The 24,075-nt window shown below is 30.6% G+C and overlaps 1 protein-coding gene across 1 annotated transcript; it reads right to left on the bottom strand.

Annotated features, from left to right (window-relative positions):
• Positions 1 to 405: 405 nt before the first annotated feature.
• On the bottom strand, positions 406 to 17,040 carry LOC139483474 (uncharacterized). The gene is made up of 5 exons (XM_071267499.1): positions 16,435 to 17,040; positions 5,378 to 5,504; positions 4,148 to 4,247; positions 3,695 to 3,850; positions 406 to 2,254 (listed from the first exon to the last, which is right to left on the bottom strand). The coding sequence occupies exons 1-5, from the start codon at positions 16,545 to 16,547 to the stop codon at positions 2,235 to 2,237; spliced, it is 516 nt and encodes a 171-aa protein (XP_071123600.1). The 5' UTR covers positions 16,548 to 17,040; the 3' UTR covers positions 406 to 2,234.
• Positions 17,041 to 24,075: the final 7,035 nt, after the last annotated feature.

Below are 24,075 nucleotides of genomic sequence, written 5' to 3'. Positions count from 1 at the left end.
ATGTCTAGAAAATTTGCGAAGTAAGCTGTATAGCTGCTTTCTTTCATCTTTACTACAAAAGAATATGAAACCAAATAAAAAAAAAAAAAACTTGAATAGTATATGGAAAGAACGTCATCAATATACCTATATATGTGAAATTAAAAAGGATAGCTTCTTTCATGTTCTTGTGTTTAGAAGGAACACCGACTCATAGGGTAATAAGAAAAGGTTGTCCCGGAGAATTGCACACTTTTCCATAGTAATACCGGTAACTTGCTGGAAAATTCTACCTCCAAATCAAGCAAATCTGTTGTCAATCAGTAACTCGAACATTCTGATCCCTTGTTCATTGATGTAGCATGTTTTATTGTCGGACTCATCTTTTACTCATTAAGTATAATTATATCCCAAAACAAGTCTAGATTTCAAATATGAGGTTATTTTATTACGTCACATTGACAATGTTTACATTGTTCAATTACGAACACTTTTCATTATTTCATTTTACATATACACAAATGTACATAATGTAGCGCTACAATTTGTCAATCACTGGACCTTTACAATGTCATAATTGACAATTGGTTGAAAACACTAGGGAATATTCGGGAAAGACTTTCATAAGGATTGCTGTGGTGATTTGTTGAACAAAATCAGGTACTAGTACCTTCATTATTGCTGATAGTGAATGGAATATATTTTATCAGCAGCACTGACGTCAAATTATTGAAAATAATATATCGACAAATAAACGTCATGGTTGATTTGACAGTTAAAATAAAGCATATTCGTGGATATTTGATTTCGTGGTTTGGCAAGCTCTGTATACAAAGCCTATTTCTAAAATGTTATTCGTTGAACATTTTAATTCGTGGTTCACCTGTACCAACGAAACCCATGAAAATTGGTATCCAACGAATAATAATAAATCCACAGTATCTAGGTGAAGAACGCTGCATGCTATGGATGACGGAAATCTCATTTATAGTGAATCTAGTTCTGTATATTTTAATAGAACCGAATTTATGGTAAGAGATGGTAGATAAAATACGTGGATATCTTGAAATGATTTTACTTAATGCATACAATCAAATGTACAAATAATAATGTTTTAAAATGGCAATGATTCGTAAGCCTATATGGCTGGCTGAATATAACAATGTTCATAACATATGTATTATATTATGGCAATTCAGGTTGCACTAATAATTTAACTGTGGATGTAACACGTCTCCTGATTGACTGACGTCATTTTGTTTATCATATCAAAGACACAATTTTGTCATGAACATGTCGCCATCAACGTTTTTTCATGATTTACGCCGGTTTAAAATGAAATTTAGAATTAAATTATAAGAAATAACAGTAATATTTTGTCAGCCTATTCGAAATAACATTAAAAAAAAATGTGGTGCACACTGTTTAATAACCCGCTACGCGCGTTTTTCAGTGTGCACCACATTTTTTATGTTATTTTTTCATAGACAGATAAAAATATTACAGTCATTCCTTAAATAAATTATTTATTCATTCATTCATACTGCATCTTAAAGGTAATAGCTTTTGATGAAAAAAAAATGCTTTTGGTATGCTGAAACAAGGCCGAATAAGCCCTAATTTTATAAGATGATGCAAACTAAGTCACTATACTGTGACGAACAATGTTCTATTATATTGTTTTCTATTTGTTCTAATTAACACAAAACACGCTAAAGAATGCACTTAACATGTACTGAAAATGTGTTTGTATTTACTTGTCTATTACGGAAAGCCACAGCTAAGGCTGTGTATTTGATCTGCAAAAATAAGGTCCCTTCTATGTATGACAAAGCACATCATATATCAAGGCTGCAAGACTTAGAGGAAAGCTTATAACCGACCAGTTTTCTGTTTTCTAATTTCATGAAGATAATTTCTTAGTTTGTCTTCAATCTTTTTTCAATCAAACTTTTTTTTAGAGCTATTACCATATTCCATAACACATAACTGATGTAAATGAAAATGTTCATACCTTATATATTAAAGCTATAAGCAACATTGATTAAGGTTAATAAAGGAGATTCCAATGATGTATTTGCATTTCAAAAATATGAATGAAAATAAGTTGAACAAAGAAATAAGAAAATAAGAAAGAAATAAGAAAATAATAAAGCAACACATATGTTATCATGCTAATTGTTTATGAATTGTTATCCATTTTCAACTGCTGTCTATTCAAAATTGAAATTACAAAACTCGTCGTTTAGTCTTCTTCAGACAGTGCTTACTAGCCCTGAAAAGAACAAATATTATAATTATATAAAACAGACATGGCATTCCTTCTTTAGAATGTAAATAATGTATATAAAATCTTAGATAAATTAATACTAAATATTTCAAAGTGCTGTGAGAAAGATAAAAAAAAAGTTATCCCAAGGTAAATAAGCGATGACGGGAAAAGGCATAAGTGGTTAATATTGCTGTTGTTTAAAAGCAATACGAGTCATGAAGTTTTTCTTCTGATTATTTTTCACTTTTTAATGTCGATTACGAAGTATCATTAATATCCTTTTTTTTAAAACCGTCTAGCTACTATCTAGTTTCAATAAATATATAACGAACAAGAAACCAAAAATGAAACAACAGATAACAAAATATACAAGCTAATGGACACATTCAGAAATATCTCAGTTCAGATAGGTATAACAATATACTAGACCAAAATCAAAATGTTATGTTAAAGCAATGAAAGTAAGCTCTACAGTTTGCTAGCCATGAGCAAAACGACGAGTGTCACTAGTAGTGCAGGATCTACATACCCTTCTAGAGCACATAAGATAACATCTGATTTTCTGGATTGGTCCAAGTTGGAACAGTCTTTAGATTTTTGTGAAGTGATTGAATAGACTGTTGTTCGTCTTTTTTTTTCGTTAGGGCAATGGTGTTGTTTTTTTCCTTTTCTTTGAATAATGGGCGTCAAGTTGGTTACCTATTCCCTATTCCCTATTCGTTACCTATTCCCTATTCCCTATTCGTTGCCTATTCGTTACCTATTCCCTATTCCCTATTCGTTACCTATTCGTCACCTATTCCCTATTCCCTATTCGTTACCTATTCGTTACCTATTCCCTATTCCCTATTCGTTGCCTATTCGTTACCTATTCCCTATTCCCTATTCGTTACCTATTCGTTACCTATTCCCTATTCCCTATTCGTTACCTATTCGTTACTTATTTGATTTTTAATATCCTTCCCCCTTTTTAATTATGGCATGGAATAGTTTAATATGGCTGCCGTTACCATGGAAACGGCACAATTGTGAAAAAAATGAGCTTTTGGTTTTTGGTGAACTGTTTGGATATGCTTCAACTCAGAATCATCATATTTTAAAACAATGTAGGTGCCCACTATATACAGGTGTTGGATGATTTTGGCGATCATTGGAACTACTATGTTGCCATGGAAACTACACCAAAATTTTCAAAATTCTCAAAATGCTCAAAACTTCATGAAACTTCACAGTAATGATGAGCAACATTGGAGTTGGAATTTCCAAAATAGGTCTTGTTACCATGGAAACAATGAAAAAAAGAATAATTACTTTTGTTATTTTCTATTGAGTCTGTTTTATTTCTAGTCAACAGTAAACTGTCTAAAACAACCATACCAATATTTCAGTTTATTATCAAATTTTAACATTAGGTTTTTTTTCCTTCAAAACGTTTATCTTTACCTTTCATGTCGCTTTGATTTCTCCAAGGTTTCCAATTAAGGATCCAAATCCAATCACCAAACCGTTCCATTGTTCTGCGACATAGAGGACAGCTGGGTACAGCATCATTCAATGCTTCTCTTGTAATAAAGTCATATATACACTCATGATGGAAAGCTGTAATCAGAAAGAAGACTGGATAGTATAATGGTAGATTATTATGTCAAGTTATCTATCTATTGTACACAGGATTTTCTCATCTGCTATGTATACATGTATATGGTTAAAAAAAATAAGTTTTGTGTTCTGTTTCCATTCGTCATAATATAGACATTCATATCAACAGCATTATAACTCATTAATTAGTAAAAGGTATTTTGTAATTGGCGTTCAATATCTTGGCTTCTTGCTTATCCTCTACCTTAATACTTATATGCATACACCTGCTGAAAACTTGCAACGGTAAATACTTACTATGACCACATTTCAACTTTCCTATATGATCATTGGTATCATCCAAACATATAACGCACTCAAAATCTTCTGTCAATTCGGACTTTTCAATGAATGCACCCTATAACAAAAGGATAAGAATTAGATTATACTTTGAAATTAAATCGCTGCAAGTGTGCAGTCATTACATGAAATAGTTTAAAAAATCAGTTTTAATTTTTAAGTATTTTTATCAATGTGTAAATAACTCTTTATTGGTTTCTTAATAGAAAAAGTTACGAAAGGGATGTCAGATTACTAGTACATGGAATAAGTTATTGCATGAATTTCATCGTTGAAATTTCAACTTAAATATGAACCCAATCAGTAAATAACACACGAAAGAGAACAAACCAACTATGGATAGACGGGTATGTAAAATATAGAAAAAAGGCGACAATGCACGAATGAGAAAAATTAAAATAAAATAGAAAATGTTTCTGGACGAACAAGAAAATACGAACAATTAAATCTTTGGAAAAACAAATTACCATCACAATCTAGAATTATATCAGGTGTTTTGTAAAATATTATATCCTTCTTAAAGTCATATGAAACGAGTGACTTTTCTCTCTGTTTGTTATGATGTGAAAATATGGCTGCTCATTACTTGTCGTGGTTGAAGCCGAAGTTTACCGATTGTCACCTTATAGTAAACAATCAACAAAAAAGCATGGATATTGAGCACATGTACAATCAGATAATAGTCTATTTCAGTGACAGATCGATGCGTGCATGATTTAAAAGTAAAAGAAATTATCAAAGGTACAGACACCAGATATAAAATGCAACACAACAAACTTAAAAACAAACACTACTTCAAAGTTCCATATGTCCCCTGTTGCAGGGCGACATTTCTGTTCCTATCCAACAAAGCCTTGTTTCCAGTACCCCATCCCGCTGGGCCCATTTTGCAGAACTTAACTATTGTTTTAGTTCTTTAAGTTAAAAATTGAATGAAATATTTGCCACTGGACAGTAAATAAGCAACAATCAACCAAATAACCAACCAATCATTGTTGAACAAATTAATAAACTTGTTGAGTTAGACTGTAACTTATTGAGAAAATATCTAAACAAGGTAATGGATTTTCGTTTAAAAATTGTTGTTTTAAGCGGACAATTGCAGAGTCAATATTGGAGTTCCGTAGTGAATGAAACTTTGTACGATTGATTAGCCTTGGTTATTATAAATAGAAACTGATCATGTACCATTTTCTGTGAAAACAGAACTCTTGCCACCACGTAGGTAATATCTGCTATCAGAATACACACGGTAAACACTAAAACCACCACGATAACTATGATGTCTCCCTCGGTAACTTTCGACCAGCCATCACTGTAAATAAAAAATAAAGGATATTAGTTATGTATACATGTTTGCATGACAGTGGTCTTTGAATCTTTCAACAAAACATTGATAGGTGCCTAAAGTATTAACAAAAGAAAAGAAACTGAGACAAAGGAATGACAAGTGAAGTGAAAATACAATAATATAATATACACATATATCTCATATGTAAATGTTGCAATACGTTAGCTAAAATCATACAATAAAATTGAGAATAGAAATTGTGAATGTGTCAAAAGAGACAACAACCCAATTAAAGGGCAGAAAGCAGCCGAAGGCCACCAATGGGTATTCAACACAGCAAGAAAATCTCGCACCCGGAGGCGGACTTCAGCTGGCCCCTAAACAAAATGTGTACTTGTATTATTTTATCTACTGAATACCATCAAAATTAAGTCCTGCTTTTGGCATTTTTAGATTTTTACATATCAAGGAGCGCAAAATTCTGAAGATGCGAAATACTGATTGTATATACAACCTTTGTTCAGATCTCTGTCTTCTTTCAAAGAATTATTTTGATTTTTAATTCCATTCACATTTGAACAATTTGAACAATGGATTTTTTTTAAACAAATGTTTCATCAGATTATCAAATCTCTATTGCTGTTACAGTGTATCTATTTCCGAAAATGATCAATTAAAAAAATGCTTGAATAGTCTTAGTCAATAGATAAACTGACGCATTACAAAATTGAACACATTGTAGTATCAGATATTACATTGTTAATTTAGTGCAGTATTATCTTTCCCAAAAATGATTAATAATAACAAATCAAATATTTTATTGTCATATAAACTTTACAGTTTGTGACCAACATATATTAATACAATAAACACAATAAACATATATACATACATATTAAACATACAAAATATCAACAGCATTAAAATTTATAACAACAAACAAGTTGTTAAGAGTCCCCTGCCCTCAGTTCTAATGACTTTTTCAAGAAGGATCCCAACTTATTTGTTTGTAAAGGCGATGATGGATTTAGTAAATAATGATTTTTTTCTTCTTCATTTAAATTATTAAAGTTATTATTTTCTGTACATATGTGATGAAAAAAGTCATTTCTTAGAGTTTTATTATACTCACAATATAGTAAAAAATGTTTCTCATCCTCTAGTATTTTACATTTATGGCAAAGACGTTCCTCTCTTGGGATTTTAAAATATCTCCCCTTTTCAATCAAGAGGGAGTGATCACTTATTCTAAATTTATTGATTAATCTCCTATCTGAAAATTAGATGTATTTAGATAATATTCTAGTTTGTAATCTTTTTTAAGTTTTTTATAGAGAAAAAATTTACTTTTATCATCGATGTTTTGAAATTTATTTTGAATTAAATCTTCATATCTATTTTTCATTTTTAACTTTATATCGTTTTTTATTTTATTTACATCTTTTATGTCCTTACAAGTAGAAAGAATATTAAGGTCAACGTTAGTCTCTTTAACAATATTTTTAGCATATGTATACCATGAGTAAGTTCCTGTCAAATCTAGAGACTGTGCTAGAGAAAAAGCTTCCTTTAACAATGGATAAATATTATTATTATATAGTCTAGCTAAATATAAAAGGGTTTGTGTTGTAATAACAAACAGCTTACATAATCTTTAGTTAGCCAATAAATCAGCAAACGCAAAACAAAATGTTCAATCGCTTGACTAACATGCAGCAATGTCAGTTGAAATCACAGGCGCTTGTTTGTCTCTGAAACAAAATATCCGATATACCTTAATGTTATATTATGGTATGCAGGGATAGACAAGTGCTTGTGGCTGATATGTCGTATCAAGGAACAAATAAATATGGGGAAAACATACACAATCATGTGTTCATGACGTAACTATCTATTCACAAAAACATTTTTTCTTTTTTTTTTCTCTTTTTTGCGCATTTCTGTTCATTCAACACACCTTGGCAGATCTGTCAATTTGTAGGGTAGCGAAATCTTCCGAAGATTGCAGATTGAATTTGTTTTTTTGTGTTTTTTTTTTTCGTTAAAAATGTTTTGAGAAAGTTTTTTTCTTTCCTCATTTGACTAAAGTAAAATTGTTTGAATACGATTAAAGATAAGCGGTTAAAATCAAATTAAACAAGAAAGACGAGAGCTTTAAACTTGGAAAACTATAATTTAAGAATACAAGTACAAGCAACTCGTATTATAAAATGAACACGATAACGTTTAGAAATTTTAGGTATTTAAACATAGGCACTTGTCTCAGAAAAAAAATTCCTATAGACCCAATCAAGCTTTCATACACGTGTTATAATAAGGTATATATGAATTTTCTTTTCTGAGACAAGTGCCTGTGTATTTAATTTAAAACTGCGAATTAACGAGCATCCAGCTACAATGATTCAAATATTTTTTTTTACCAAATTTAGAAATATTTTGACCAGTTTTTGATAAGTTCCTTCTGTATAAAAATAAGGAGATGTGGTATGATTGCCGATTAGATAATTATCCGCCAGTCTTCAAATGATGATGACAGCAATGATAGGTCACCGTATGATCTTCAAACTGCTTTAAAATGTTCCGACATGAAAAATGGGAAACAATTCAAACGAGCAAACTAAATAGATATGAACCACGACAGCCACTAAATTACTGATTCCTGACTTTTGATAGGCACATAAAGAATGTGGCGGGGTTAAATACCAACAAAAAAACTAACATAAAGACAAAGCAAAAGCACATGAATAAGAACTCTTGAAAGCTAGTTCAAAACCGATAACAGCTAATAAATAGATCATGTCTTTCTGACGAAAGTATCAATCAGTACCCATCCAACGGATTAATTATGTTAACGTTATTTTTATAATTTGCGATATGAATGTATCCCTACATTACACGCTGGGCCGTAAATAAGTGATATTTGCCAAGTTACATTTCGCAGAAAGACATGCCACCACACCCAGACACATTATTTTAACCCCGAGCCGATCTCATTACCTAATGTCACTTTTTGTTTGTTTTTTCTTTTGTTTTACCCCACCAGAAATCTAACTCGCGATTTCCCGCACTTAAGGGGAGTACGAATTCACCGTAACACCGAGGCGGTCGGAAATGTTTGAGTAATAGCCGAAAAAAATAGAAGAAAACGTTGAAAACCAAAACCTAAATTACGATGAAAGCAAGTCTTGTTTAAATTATTTTGATATTGGCTTTCTTGTGACATTCTTCGATTAAAAACAAATGCAGCAAAAGGTCCGACGTCATTGGTTTTTTTCTCAACTTAACGCTTTTCCTTTTAAAAACATAGGCTATTAGCAGTATAATCAACTCTTCGACAATGGCTAACATTTGATCTCTTCAGGAGACAGAGTTATTTACATCATGTGTACACAAGATATATCTCCGCATTATTTTAGATGAGCTCAAAATAGCAAATTTGTATCCCCTAATGATTTCATTTTTGTTCTGCCTGTTTTGTTTTCATTTTAACCGAAATTTAATTTTTTGAAATATATGAAATCTAGACCATTGCCAATATTAACCGTCATTTTTCTTTTAAACAAATCTTTTTTGAAATACTGGTCATGTGTTCTTGTCATCCATATTTACTGTAATTTTTGTGTTCTTTAGGAGAACCACTGTTGGCAATCTCGTGTAATTAGATAAACCATTAAGTTGATATACGACCAAATCTAGTACCAAAAACCGTGATTAATTTCACTTCTAATATCCGATCTATACTTACCTGGCTACAAAAAAGACAACCCCTCTATCAGTATTGAAGCATTTCATGAATATTTTAAAATTATGAATGCAAATGACGAAGAAGATCTTGACGGCATCGACATCAATGCGTTGTGTAGTGACTCCATTTAAAATGAATATAATGAAATTTTAAATGGAGTCATTACAGAACAAGAGGTTGTGGATGCCGTTAAGAACTTGAAACATGGTAAAGCCTCTGGTACTGACAAGATACTGAATGAGTTTTTGAAAAACTCTCCACCATTTTTTATTTGTATTTACACTAAACTATTTAATGTGATATTGGATACAGGTATTGTTCCTGAAACTTGGACAGCAGGAATAATTATACCAGTTTTTAAAAATAAGGGTTGTTCACAGGATCCAGATAACTATAGAGCTATAACATTAATTAGTTGTATAGGGAAATTATTTATTTCCATAATCAATACTCGATAGAATTTTTTTGCAAATGAAATTTCACTTATACATGAAAATCAGGCTGGTTTTAGAAAGGGGTATTCAACTGTAGACAATATGTTTGTGCTTCATGCACTCATAGAGCTGTATTCCTCATTTGGAAAAAAACTTTTTTGTACTTTTGTAGACTTTCGGAAAGCATTCGATACTGTATCAAGATCTGGTTTATGGGAAAAACTTCAATTGAGTAATATTAAAGGGAAGTGCTTTAAAGTTGTTTTTAATATGTAACAAGGAATTAAATCATGTGTAAAATATAATGGATGTCAGTCAGATTTTTTTCCCCTGTTTAGCAGGTGTAAGACAGGGGGAGAATTTATCGCCGTTTTTGTTTTCAATTTTTCTTAATGACCCAGAAGACTACTTTAAAAACTAGATGGGATTCCACCAGAAACTGTTAAAGAGAAGTTTCAAAGTTAATTGCACATATTTTTTGAATTACTTGTTATATTATATGCAGATGATACTGTAATTTTATCTGAAACAGAAGAAGGTATGCAGAGATCATTAAATATTTTTCAATCATATTGTGAAAAGTGGAAACTAGAAGTCAATTTAAATAAAACAAAGGTGATGATTTTTAGAAAGAGAAAAAGTAAAAAGAAATTTAAATTTTTATTACAAGACAAAGAACTTGAGATTGTCAAATTTTTTTCTTATTCAGGTGTTATCTTTAAATATAACGGTAGTTTTTCAGATACCAAAAAGGAACTTATTGATCAAGCACATAAATAGATGCATTTATACATAGAATCGTAAAAAACGAAAACATTTCTATAGATTTGCAACTGAAATTATTTGATTCCATGATAGAACCCATTCTTTTATATGGTTCTGAAGTTTGGGGTTTTGAGAATTTGAAAATTATTGAACAGATACATTTGAAATTTTGCAAAAGAATTTTAATAGTTCGAAATACTACACCCAATTTTATGGTGTATGGAGAATTGGGAAGATTTCCTCTACACATTCGAGTTAAATGTAGAATGATTTCGTATTGGTGTAAAGTTGTAAACAATAGTAGTAAACTCAGAAGTTCTTTGTACAGGCTGATGTTATCATTGAAGAATCATGGTCATTATGTTTTCAAATGGATTGATTCTGTCGAATCAATATTTAACAACACTGGTCTAGGATATATTTTCATGAACCAAATTGGCTTTTGTGATAAAAATTATCTCGATCGTATATTGAGTGATTAGTTTATTACCTCATGGTTTGGCGATATAGAAAATTCATCCCGGGGACAATTTTATGGGACATTTAAAAAGGACTTCGGACTAGAAAAATATCTAATCAGACTATCTGAACAGAATAGGGGGTGAATAACTAAATTAAGGACATCGAACTTACGTATTCCAATCGAGACAGGCCGTTGGCAAAATATACCTAGACCAGAGAGAATATGTACTTTATGTAATAAATTTATTGGTGATGAATTTCATGTTTTATTTGTATGTCAACATGATTCTATTGTTAATTATAGAAACAAATACTTACCTAAATATTATACTATTAATCCGCAATATATTAAAATGGAAGGATTATTGTCCATATGTAATATGGAAGTCTACAAACGATTGTCATTTTTTATTAAGAAAATTGCTTATTTATTCTAAAATATCTACAATTGTATTTCTATGTGTTTAGATAGTACTGCATGCTCATTTCGTCATTCAATTGTTTATGTATTATACTTTGACCTCATGTTACACATTTATGTGTCTGAGCGTTGAATCTTGAAACCTCTTAACTTCATGAGCAACAATAAGAACTACATCTACTATGAGGATGATCAAAGTTGCCAAAAGAAGATTTTCCTTGTAGCTTCCATGATATGACGTTAATACCTCCATGAATTCGAATTCATTTAAAAAAAAAAATATTAAACCAAAAAATCCAAGTGAATTATTGTCCAAATTTTGAATCCGCGCCATTTTGAGGACTACACATTTCGTTCTAACTTTTTCCACTGTTTGTTACCATAATGAAAGTTAATTCACAATCATGTGAAAAATATGTCCGTCTAAAACAAACCAGGATGTACTTAACTCAATAATTGTTTTTAGCAATAATTTTGTTTTATCTTTGAAGAGGGACGAAAGATACCAAAGGGACAGTCAAACTCATAAATCTAAAACAAACTGACAACGCCATGGCTAAAAATAAAAAAAGACAAACAGAAAAACAATAGTACACACGACACAACATAAAAAACTAAAGAATAAACAACACGAACCCCAACAAAAACTAGGGGTGATCTCAGGTGCTCCGGAAGGGTAAGCAGATCCTGCTCCACATGTGGCACCCGTCGTGTTGCTTAAGTGATTACAAATCCGGTAAATAGTCTAATTCGGTAGGTCATATTCATGAAAGGGAAGGGGATTGTAGTTACGACGTAAGGAACATATCCGATATCATTTGTGAAACGGTTATTCCATAACGGTCAACCAACTCGTGATGGCGTCCGTAAAATTTACGAAGGGATGATTTCAACTTCACCATTTGGAACTCTTGGTTTAATAGCTTCCTTGTGAGCAGCAAACCTCTATCAAGAAAATCATGATAGGAAATGCAAGCATATGAAAATATGCAGAAAAGTAAAAAAAGAAAACTTATCAATTTTCATTTTAATTGAAACTTTCAAAATTCTGAAGTCAACATCAAATTATTCCAAGAGCTGCACATTATGTGATAGGGTCTTCTCCGGGAGCAGAACCCTTAGGCTACCTCTTTTCGATCTTCGGAATTAAATCTGTTCATGTTAAGAATAACAACTTTGCACTGACCCTATATTTTATGCGAAGTGAGTTTATGAGACAAAAAGTAAACTTCGACGTTATATAACTCCCCTTTCGAGTAATGAACTATTATCCTCTCTTCTTTCATATAGAGCATTGAAGTACTATTCCATGGACAAATCATTTCAATGGAGAACGATTCTATACGACAACTGACGAAACCTACAACAGCTGACGAAATATTGCCAAAAATATTGATTTAAAAGTAATATTGTCATTGAATGGCAAATTGCCATCATCACATGTAATATTATGTATGACGAACCAATGTTTGATAATAAAACGATTTCAGAAAATCTGCCACCAAGTCTAATATCTCACATTTTTCATGTAAGTATAATTTACTAGGTAAATTTTAAAGTATTATTGTTTACATTGATCTATTTAAGTCACAAACTTTCCGTTAACCGATATCAGTATCTTGAAGTGCTTGTTAATCTTTGTGGAAGGAATTTTGGGAACATATAAACCGAAAATCTTGCTGTTTTGTCACATTGATAAGAATTATGATGTTTACTTAATATTTAAAGATGTTAACTTAATATTTAAAGAAGACCATTGCCTTAGTATGAGGAAATGAATCTTAAAATGACAACCATGCAATTGTGTGGTATCGATTTTGGGGCCGGATATCTAACTATGTCACAGTTAAACATAAGAACACACGATAAAAATTTAATTGCAAAGGGCTTAATTCAGATCCTTACAAAGCAGATCTTTTTAAAAACAAAAACAGAGACCAGCCGTGGAAGGTATTTATACATCCCCACAGCAAAAAAGTCACTCAGTACATATCTCACAGAGAGTGCCCGCAGTTACTGACAGTAAGCTCAAAGCCTATAACAACTAATACACAAAATCATGCATAGACCAAAGTGTGTAGATTTTATAGCGCTATCGTGTAAAATAATAAAACATCATTCCTAATATTTTTCTGAAAATGAATAAGGTCAAACGGCCCTGCTAATTTGATTGTTCAATTTTCAAGTGATATTTTGCCGTATCTCAATGATCTTCAACAATGTTGTAATGAGGCTCAAATTGACCGATTCTTACTGAACAGAGTATTTATTGGTGTTTTGGTGGGGTTTTTTTTGTATCCACAATCATGACTTTGTGGTTGATTCCGCTTCATCACCGACCCTGATATTTTTTTAAAGCAGAGCTTATCGTCAACCTCCCATTTGCTTTCTTTTTTTCTAAATGCCATGAATATATTTGTCAGTAATAGTTTTTTGGTATCCTTCAAAAGTCATTCTTCAAATATTATTGGACCAATGAGGCGATAATTATGGTCGCTATCTTTCATTTCAAATTGGGATCGTATAGATTGTTTAAAAAAAATTAGCATACAAATGCAAATTTATTTTTATTATTAAGTTACGTATAAAATTTCGAGGAAATATCTTTAATAATTTCGATTCTTTTCAAGTATCATAATTATAATCAAACCATTCAAATGACTAACCAAATTTCAAGATAGGCAAGATATTCGTAGAACTGTTTGAGCCAAAAAGTTATAAAAAAACAAAGAAAGGCAAACAAAAATGACATTATGCGATATGACATTTGTTTGATCCATATTATTCCGAACTTTATACTTAGAATATGGCTTCGAACTAGCTTTCAGTAACTGCAAGTACTCTGTGTGTTGTCTGTTTGTTATGTTATTTTTGCCCTTCCTGTCAAGCTGGTGATATAAAAAAAGAAGATGTGTGATGATTGCCAATGAGACAACTCTCCACAAGAGACCAAATGACACAGAACTTTACAACTATAGGTCACCGCACGGCCTTCAATAATGAGGAAAACCAAAACCGCATAATCAGATTTAAAATGCCTCAAAATGACAAATGTAAAACAATTCAAACGAGAAAACTAACGGCCTTATTTATGTACAAAAAAAAATGAACGAGAAGCAAATATGTACCACATCAACAAATGACAACCACTGAGTTACGGGCTCCTGACTTTGGTTTTCCTATCAGTATATTCAAAGATCGAGAAAAAAAGAATGTATATGTACTACACTGTTAGTCGTTTCGGAATGCAGAATGTTTTTAAACATGTACTTTTCTCAAATAATCTGCTTCTTGTCATGCTTTTAGTTAGATATTTTTGTTATCTAACCTTTTTGTAGATAACAATGTTTAGGAAAAATATTAAAAGGTGGTCTCCGGATGTATAGCAAGAAATTATAAGACTGGACGCAGACATTATCGATATACCATGTTTTTTTAAAACCATCTGATCTGCTCATAAAATATGTAGAGCAAATAATTGACAGCTTATTAAATTTATCATTTAAAACTTTCTGTGAATTTAATGTGAATTCTGTTATACGTCAACTTATATTTAGAAAAGATTAAGTCAAAAGTATAAAGAAATAGATCGAGATAGTGGAACTTTATCGAAAATGAATGAAATAGAAATTTCCTTTACTTTATTGATAGAAATTCATTTAAGAAATATTATTTACAAATACTTTTGAATTTCGTCTCAAGGAGCGGGTTTAACATTGCTATGGTGTCTTTTACTGTCTCGAAGTATCAACATATTTTGAGACTTTTATTTTAGAAAACGTTCTTCGTTAATGAGCATTGTTTTAGATCAACAAAAAAAATCATGTAATTGCCTCTTAAATGTAAACACTATTTATTTTTCACTTACTTCTTCATTTATAACATATGAACAATAGAAAATATTGTTGAATAATTAAAGTGAAAAAGTATGAATTCAATAGAAAACAAAACCCGTCTTGATGTTTATTTTCTTACGGCAATACTGTCGCGGAATAGAAGTTCCTTCATAATATAAGTTCCAAAAGGAAAATATATTCTGGAATATTATTTCCACAGGAATAAATATTACAGTATATGTTCCTAACGGAATAAATGGTATAGAATATTTGTTCCAACAGGAATAGATATTATGACAATGTTTATAACAAAGTTTCCATTGGAACTTCTGTTAGGCGGAACAAATATACGTTGACAACAAAACTACCACATTCAAAAGAAAAAAAATGATATTTAACATTGTAATTCAAAGAGGTAGGGTTAATGTTTTTCGATTTTTTTTTTCAAACCAGAAGGAATCCAAAACAACTTTCAATCTTTACTAAAGTTTATTGTATCGAAGTACATGTAAAAGAAACTGTTTGTCCTATGTTGGTAGTATTTACTAATACAATGCGCCCTCTATCATCAAAACAAATAAAATAAGAAAATGCAACAGTCTAGCATCATGATCAAAGCAAATGGCATGTCCTTGCTGTCTTAGGACTAGGACATGTCATGATTTGTTCAGATGGTCGTATGAGAGGATAGTCCTGAAACTTTTGATAAACAATAAATATGACGCAACATTTCTCCATAACGATGGAGGTTTACAGACAAATATGAAGAATTCTGAAACTCGTGGTAAAATGTTTACCTGACTTATTCTGATTTTCATTTACATAAACCAAAAAATAACAATAAGGTCTTCCAAATGAGTGGACTTAGGGTCACAAATATTTTATCTAAATTAGTCATTCATATATAATTAGTTTTCAGTTTAGTTTCTTGTTTGAAATTATTTCTGTCATTGCTTTTTTAATTTTGGTTTATATCAATGAGTACTTTTCACTTGCAGCTTTTTTTAAAGAATCAAATTAAATAATGCAAGATTCAATTGGTGTAACACAACTGCCAAATACAAGTTATAGATGACGTTTTTCTTGTTTCTCGTATCAAAAATGAACGCGCAAATAAACTATACATCAATTCTGATCAAAGTATTCAATATAATAGTCATAAATAAATGATCAGCTAATTAATGAATTATGTGATAAGTAGAATGAAAGGAAGAAAGACAGAAATACAAAAAAATAATAAATATTAAAAAATACCAAAATTCGTACTTTTTTTTTTAACATAATTACCAACCTCTTTAACCCTAGTGTTACCAGCAGTACGGCATCGACAATAACGATGAACAGTGTCACCATAGGCAACCTCTCCTTGTTGCATTTTCCATAAAATGGAGTCAGTTCATCCATTATTGTTTTATTTGATTAAAAATGCCAAAAAATATTAAACCAAATGTATTCAAAATGCATAAAAAAACAAAAGTACTTGTCTAATCCAATGTCTGAACTAACACATTTACTATAAGAACACATTTCGGTTTGATTTTTGCCAAGATTAACTTCCATTTGTAAATTATTTCAGATTAAAATTTGTTACAATCGAATGTTCAAATCCACTTCGGTTGTTCGGTTGTAAATGACGATTCACCGTATGATTGTCATATGATCGTTTTTTACTTGTGATGTGATTTGCTACCACTGAAAATAGTTACAATTTTTAAAAACGAGGATTAATAGTCTCCTTTTTCGTTAACTTGTGTAGCTAAATGTTCGTTGAGAGTATTAACCTGGAATGACAAAATACTAAAAAAAAATATGTCTATAAATACATGTATATACGAAAAACGAAACGTTCCGAGAATGAGAAAGTTATATTTAGGTCCTAGTAATTTTAACCACAGACAGGTAAAACAGATTACGACTAAAATATGTATTCATTGAGGAAGGAATAAACCATTTTGTTTTAAATGATTTAACAACCTTTATTATATTAACATGTATCGATTGCATGATTTTATTTATGATATAACCTTGCTTTTATTTTTAGATTTGTGCAATATATTGTATTATCTCGAGTTCGTCATCTTGGAAAAAATCCAAGTACACTTTTGACAGGTATTCCACAATTACTGTAAATGTAATTATCTTGAAGAAAAAGGAACATAGAAGAGTGAATTTATATTGTAAAGCGAATGCTTAAAAATGTAATGACAATAATAATAAAATAAATTGAGCGAGAAAATTGGTTTCCATTCTTATTGTTTACTGATCGTTTGAGATTTATATTGACCACACCTTGTAACAAGCTGCATAAAAAGGGGAAAATGATTATTGTACGTTGGCTGCTAGTTTAGTATATATTTTTACCAAATAAGCATCAATATATAATCTCAAAATCCATTATACTTAAAACAATGAACTTTTTTTCGGCACGGCGAAGTTGATACAAACGCTATATAAAAAAAGAAAATCCATTAAGAATGTAGTTAGTTGAAATTAAAAAAAATTTGTGGAACTCTTTTGTGCGATATTTTTTTTTAATGACGGGAATATGATGACTTGGACTTTTGCCTTATACTTAAGCAATGGCATTATTTGGTTTTAAAATCTTTAGGCAAAAACATAATCTGCATAAATTTTGGTAATGACCTTTTATTGTCTTTGTATATACAAAATGTATCCCTGGTATCTATGATGAGTTTATTTACAAACACTGGGTCGATACCACTGCTGGTTATGAATTATCATTGATATGGTTATATTTATAAATTAACTGTATACAAAATTTTGTATTTTTGAAAAACTAAGGCTTTTCTACTTCAGACATATATTACCTTAGCTGTATTTGGCAAAACTTTTAGGAATTTTGGTCCTCAATGCTCTTCAACTTCGTACTTTATTTGACCTTTTTAACTTTTTTGGATTCGAGCGTCACTGATGAGTCTTTTGTAGAAGAAACGCGCGTCTGGCGTATATACAAAATTTAGTCATGATGAGCTTATCTATGAGAGGGAAAATTAGGGATATGAGGCAAAATATTTTACCCGTGTATCGTAAGGGGGAGGGGGACAAGAAGTTCGAGCATCTGACACAAATTCTAAACCTTACCCGAGTACAACCTTAAAGAATGAAAAAAAAATCATAAATGATAAACCAATAACTATCAAGAAAAGAGATAAGAAAAAAGATAAGATAAAAAGAAATACACATTCCTTCACTGAAAATCCAATAAACGAAACAATCAAAAACCAAACTTTCGTTAACAAGTATTGTAATGTATTTTCCTCCCTGCTATATCATGCGATTATGCCGATATATTCTAATTTCCAGAACTTCTGTTTAAACCTGTATTAACTGTATCTTCATCTGTATCTTTCAGCATTTAAATATTCCACATCAGTGTTAAACACTAAACAAAAAAAGTATCATTGACTGCATCAGCAATGCTTAGAACAAAGAGCAACCATTTTCGTACTTTCATATGAAGTGATATATGAATACTTGACGAGCCACCTGACCATACAAGACCAAAAAATGAATAGTCAAGACCGGCTGAGTTCAACTATGCCTTGGTAGTTTCTTATAATTTCATATTTTTGCAGGGGAAAGTTTAAAATGTATATTATTTGTTATTTCATGGACCTTCTGATTTTGGCCGAAGGATTTAAAAATAGTTATTAGTTTTTTTTCAAATTATATAATTTTATGAACTGGATATTTACAGACGAAATATATTATTCTAATCATAGTCCACCATCTGTGGTAGTAGGCAAAAGTATGCGAGGATTTCTATTTGCAATGATTAATTTAATTCTAAGAAAAAAAACAAGCTTCTGTTGTCTGTTGAAAACGATTTGTTTAAACCCGCAGATCGGAAACATATAACAAAGTTTAACAGACGTGTGACGGTACTTATCTATCCCAAATTCATGTATTTGGTTTTGATGTTATATTTGTTATTCTTATAGGATTTTATTTAATGCTTAGTCCGTTTCTGTGTGTGTTACGTTTTAATGTTGTATCTTTGTTCTCCTCTTATATTTAATGCGTTCCCTCAGTTTTAGTTTGTTACCCCCATTTTGTTTTTTGTCCATGGATTTATGAGTTTTGCACAGCGGTATACTACTGTTGCCTTTATTTAACAGACCAGGGAATGTTCAACAAAGCTTCAGTAATATAATGAGTCATAAATAACTTACAGTACTGTACAGCAGAATGATAGTTTATGTACTGCGTATTCAACATTAAAGTTCTTGTAAAAAAGTGACGACAATCAAAATACAACAAGTGTTCTTGAAGGGTAAATAGTTTCTGTTCCGGTGGTAGTACCAGTAGTATTGCGCATTATAAAAACTATCTGATGATGACACGAAAGAAGAAATGTTTAATGAATTGTGTAAAATTGAACACCTGGAACATATCAATGACGTCTTTAAAACGTTCGAAAGTATGACCTGAACTTTGGTTCTAAAAGCTTTCTTGTAAGCAAAAATTAAGGATCTCGTTTAAGTAAATTCACGCCTTAGACATTGAATTGACACACATATTCTCCAAAAACAGGGCTGCCACATACAATTGGAAAGATTACAACGAGGAAATTAAAGTAAATGTATTGCATAATAATAATTAAAAAAAAACTCAAAATAGAAGAGCGCTGAAAAACTTATACGTCAATGTAAGTCAGTGATATTCTTGCATTTAAAACGAATTTAATCGTACAATAAACGACTATTGCATCAGTTATATGGTGAATGCTGACCGAATCGGGCATGAATTATTTTTGGTTGACACAAATGTATGATTCCCATTGGCTGAAGGCAAATAATTACAAAATTTTCGGGAGCATAACAATGTTTAAATTTGTCTGGTTGACACAACATGTTTTAAATGCAAATGTTTTATAGCTGCTTTCAAACAATGTGTTCCTGATAGGTTACTATTTGAAGCAATATCATTTTTTGAGGAGTCTTCTAAATATCAGTTTTACAAATACATATATGACAGTCATGGTTTGCAATTTTATCTTAGAAGACCTGTTAATCTTAGATATAAACCATTAATAAGCAAGTACCGTATACATGCACATAACTTGAACATTGAAACTGGAAGGTTTCTAAATATAAACAGAAACGATAGAATATGTAATGTGTGCAACTGTAATTCTGGTAAAGATGCATATTATGGAATGTATTGGATACAAAGATATTCGTATGAAAAATATTAAACCTTATTAATGGATACCATCAGTATTTAAACTTACACAATTGTTATCTCATTCTGTTTGTAATATGAAAGAACTTAATGATTTGGGGAAATACTTATGTAATTATTGAATTGTATCTCATACTTTAATTAACATTTTTAAATTATGGTTATTAATATCATGCTCCTACATTTGTTTTCAATTGTATGAATTGTATATTGATGAATTAATTTATTGTAATATCCGTTGCTTACTACATTTAATGGAATATTTATTGTACTTGATAACTATAAACTGTATTGCTTTTAGAGTAAAGAATATACATATAATAATAATCAGGCAACAAAGCTAAGTACCTAGCTATCTCGAATGTTCTGCTGTTTGTTAAATTGTTACTACAATGTATTTGATATATTAAAAGATGCTGATTTGTTTGGTTTTTTTTTTCTTTTTACAAAATCACCTCATGTATTTGGCCAACAATGGTAAATTGTTTTAACAATAATATTGATATTGAATTAACATATGATTATTGTCTTCCACCAATAACTGTCATTATTAATGTATACACATATGTAACTGATCCTTTGTCATTCCAATTATTGGTGGACACTTTGATTCTGACCTTTATGTTTTATGTCGCTTTTTACTGGATAACCATTTAAAAATGAAGAAGAAAAAAATCCTATAGATAAGTGACTCATAGGTAAAAAAAATGTAAAACAGTAAAGGTACTTAACCAACTGTTATTATATTATCATAACATTAAGGTGTGCCTTTAATGAAGATACACACCTCTCTTTAAAGTACAACATTAATTTAAAGTCTATGAATTTAATAGATTTGATAGTTTTATTGTTTTGTTGTTGTCTTGAATATTAAGAAAGACTCTAAAAATGAAGCAAAAGGAAATTGATAAAAAAAAAAAACTAAATTGCTCAAACTGTATTAAAAAAATCTTTACATCTTTTAATTTTTAGGTGGAGTAGACATGACATCAGTAGCTTGAAGAAAGATGATAAATAAGAATACTAAATTGAATTGAAACAAACCAAACCAAACAGTCTCTATTGTCTTATAAAGGTAACAATTATATTACCGGAAGCAGAAAGACATCAGATTGACAACTATTGCATTGCGACCATGCGTTAAGCGGTCAGGCAAATTATTTATTCTCCATTTATAGTAACTGTTTCAATATAAAACGTTTATATTTCAAGACTATTCAGAAGAATCAGAATAAAATAGAGAAAATGTTTTCAATTGCTTGTATTTTCTTTCAATATCAACGTTAGTCAAATAATACACAGACCAATACAACACAACCTCATAATACAACAAATGAAGTTAAGTTACTGTAAATAAAGGCAATAGGAGGATACCGTTGTTTAAAAGACACAAATCGATTGAAAAAAACTCAAATCCCGGTTACAAACTACAACCGGAGGGGTGGGAAACAAATCATCTATAAGAAGAAAACAACGGCAGAACAGAATCACTGAGGTGCAACAAAAACAAGCACCAATGCAACAACCATAGAAACGAACTATTTAATAACAACTGACATATTCCAGACTTGGTACAGGACATTTTAAGAAATATTGGTGGGTTGAAGCTGGTTTTGTTTCTAGCTAAACCTCCTGCTTATATGAAAATGTAAAAAAAAATACTGTTAAAATGACAACATTTACGTGGCAGGAATACAGTACAAATAAATTCAAGAACACTCTGGACAAGAGAAATACATAACTAGTTAATACAATAGTACATATCGACATATAAACCACTGAATAACAACGAATACCTAAAATTTATTTACGACAGTACATAAATACAGCAAAATAAATAATGTACTGTGCATCACTCGAATGTATCAACGCCACATAAAGTGACGTCAAATGAAAATTTCGAAAAAATTATTATAAAATTGCGATTGTAGTTTTAAATGGTGTTATTTGATGTATTCTATAACAATTACAAAAATATTAATATTTAATTGTGTTAGTAATGGTGTAAATTAATTTAATTAAAATTTAAGAACCTTTATTAATAACAATGTACTGGCGATCCTTCAATCAATATTTGCCTGGTGCCTTGATGAGTTGTTTACCATGAATTCAAAATTTAATTTTCATAAATGAATAAAGTGTATGCATGTTTACAATTATTCACAAACGATACAAGTACTTTGTAATGGCTGAAATATTAGCTCAATAATAACATGATGAAAGGTATTTCAACCTGATTATGATGAAACATTCTGAACATCTGTTTTAGACAGCACTATAACACTAACTCCCCGTCTCTGTAGATTCAGAGGTCAAACTTCGCCTATAATATTTACTCTTTCTAATAAATTAGGAAAGCATTTCAAAACCCCCAAACTTCAAGGTATATTTAAAAAGTTTATAAAAAAAACTGACAAAATTGCACTTTAGACTTATCAACAAACGGAATGAGTGGAAAAGAACTGTCCTATGAATTATTTTATGCATTTACATTTAGGTGTATTTACCGAAAAAATGAAGGTTGAACTTGGTTTTATAGCTAGTTATCAAGTACTTTTTTTAGTCTTCATCATCACATCGAGAGAAACCCTTAAATTAGTGCTTTAATTTTACTTATCCAAGGATTACACCTGCAATATTGACTTTATATACTTGTCTGTTTGTTTTGTTCACACATTGTTATAATTATAATGTAACTTCATGCAATTGTCACACCGTATAAGACTATATACCGGGTTTGTAATAACATGATCAACACGACGGGTGCCACATGTGAAACAGAATCTGCTTACCTTTCCGGAGCGAGCACCTGAGATGACCCCCAGGTTTTGGTCGGGTTCGTGTTGCTTAGTCTTTAGTTTTCTATGTTGTGTCTTGTTATCTATTATAAGTCTGCTTGTCTGTTTTTCTTTTTTAGCCATGTCGTTGTCACTTTATTTTCGATATATGAGTTTGATATCTTCAGTTGTTTTCCGTTCATTTGATGTGTTTGATCATTTGATTTTGACATTTGGTCATCAATCTATATTCTATTAGTTTTTAGTGTTTTGATAAATTTTCAAGATATTTCTATGGAGGAGAGGATTGTCAGTATTTAATTTATTGAAATTATCAGTGACAAAAAACACTGGCATCATCTGAGTTATATCAGAAAATAAGCGGTTTTCATGTTGATCTTCTGGAAAGGTTTCCACTGTTAAAATTCCATACAAACCCCCCTCCTAAAAAAACCATTTCAAATTTCTATTTCTATAAATCAACCGACAATAAATAAAACATGGACCTCGTATTGAATAACCCTGTACTTGATTATATCTGTAAGTTTACAGCATCAATTTGAGGAGTAATTTCAGGTCACATTAGGTCTTAGGAGAAAATGAGTAATCTGGTTGTTACTTTGTTTACTTGTTAAGATTATATACATGGTAGTATTTGTTGAAGTTATTTTCATTTTATTTGCACATATAATTCAGTAGTTGTTCCGTAAAGTGAATTATGTTTTAGGAATATAGCGAATTATTATATCGCTGCATATTTAATTCGAAAATGCTGGATATTGTTTTTACAAAATAGAAAATAATCATTTTAAATAGGCTATTATATTTATATTCTAATCAGATTAACATTTCTAAAATAGATGCAGTTTATCGTGTTGTACTTCTGATATTCTCATTAATTAATTAATTCATTTATATTTTTATTTATTTATTTATTTTATTTTTATCTC

This window comes from Mytilus edulis, chromosome 1, assembly GCF_963676685.1.
Source record: "Mytilus edulis chromosome 1, xbMytEdul2.2, whole genome shotgun sequence".
NCBI lineage: Eukaryota > Metazoa > Mollusca > Bivalvia > Mytilida > Mytilidae > Mytilus > Mytilus edulis.
This window is presented reverse-complemented; position numbering and strand designations above follow the sequence as displayed.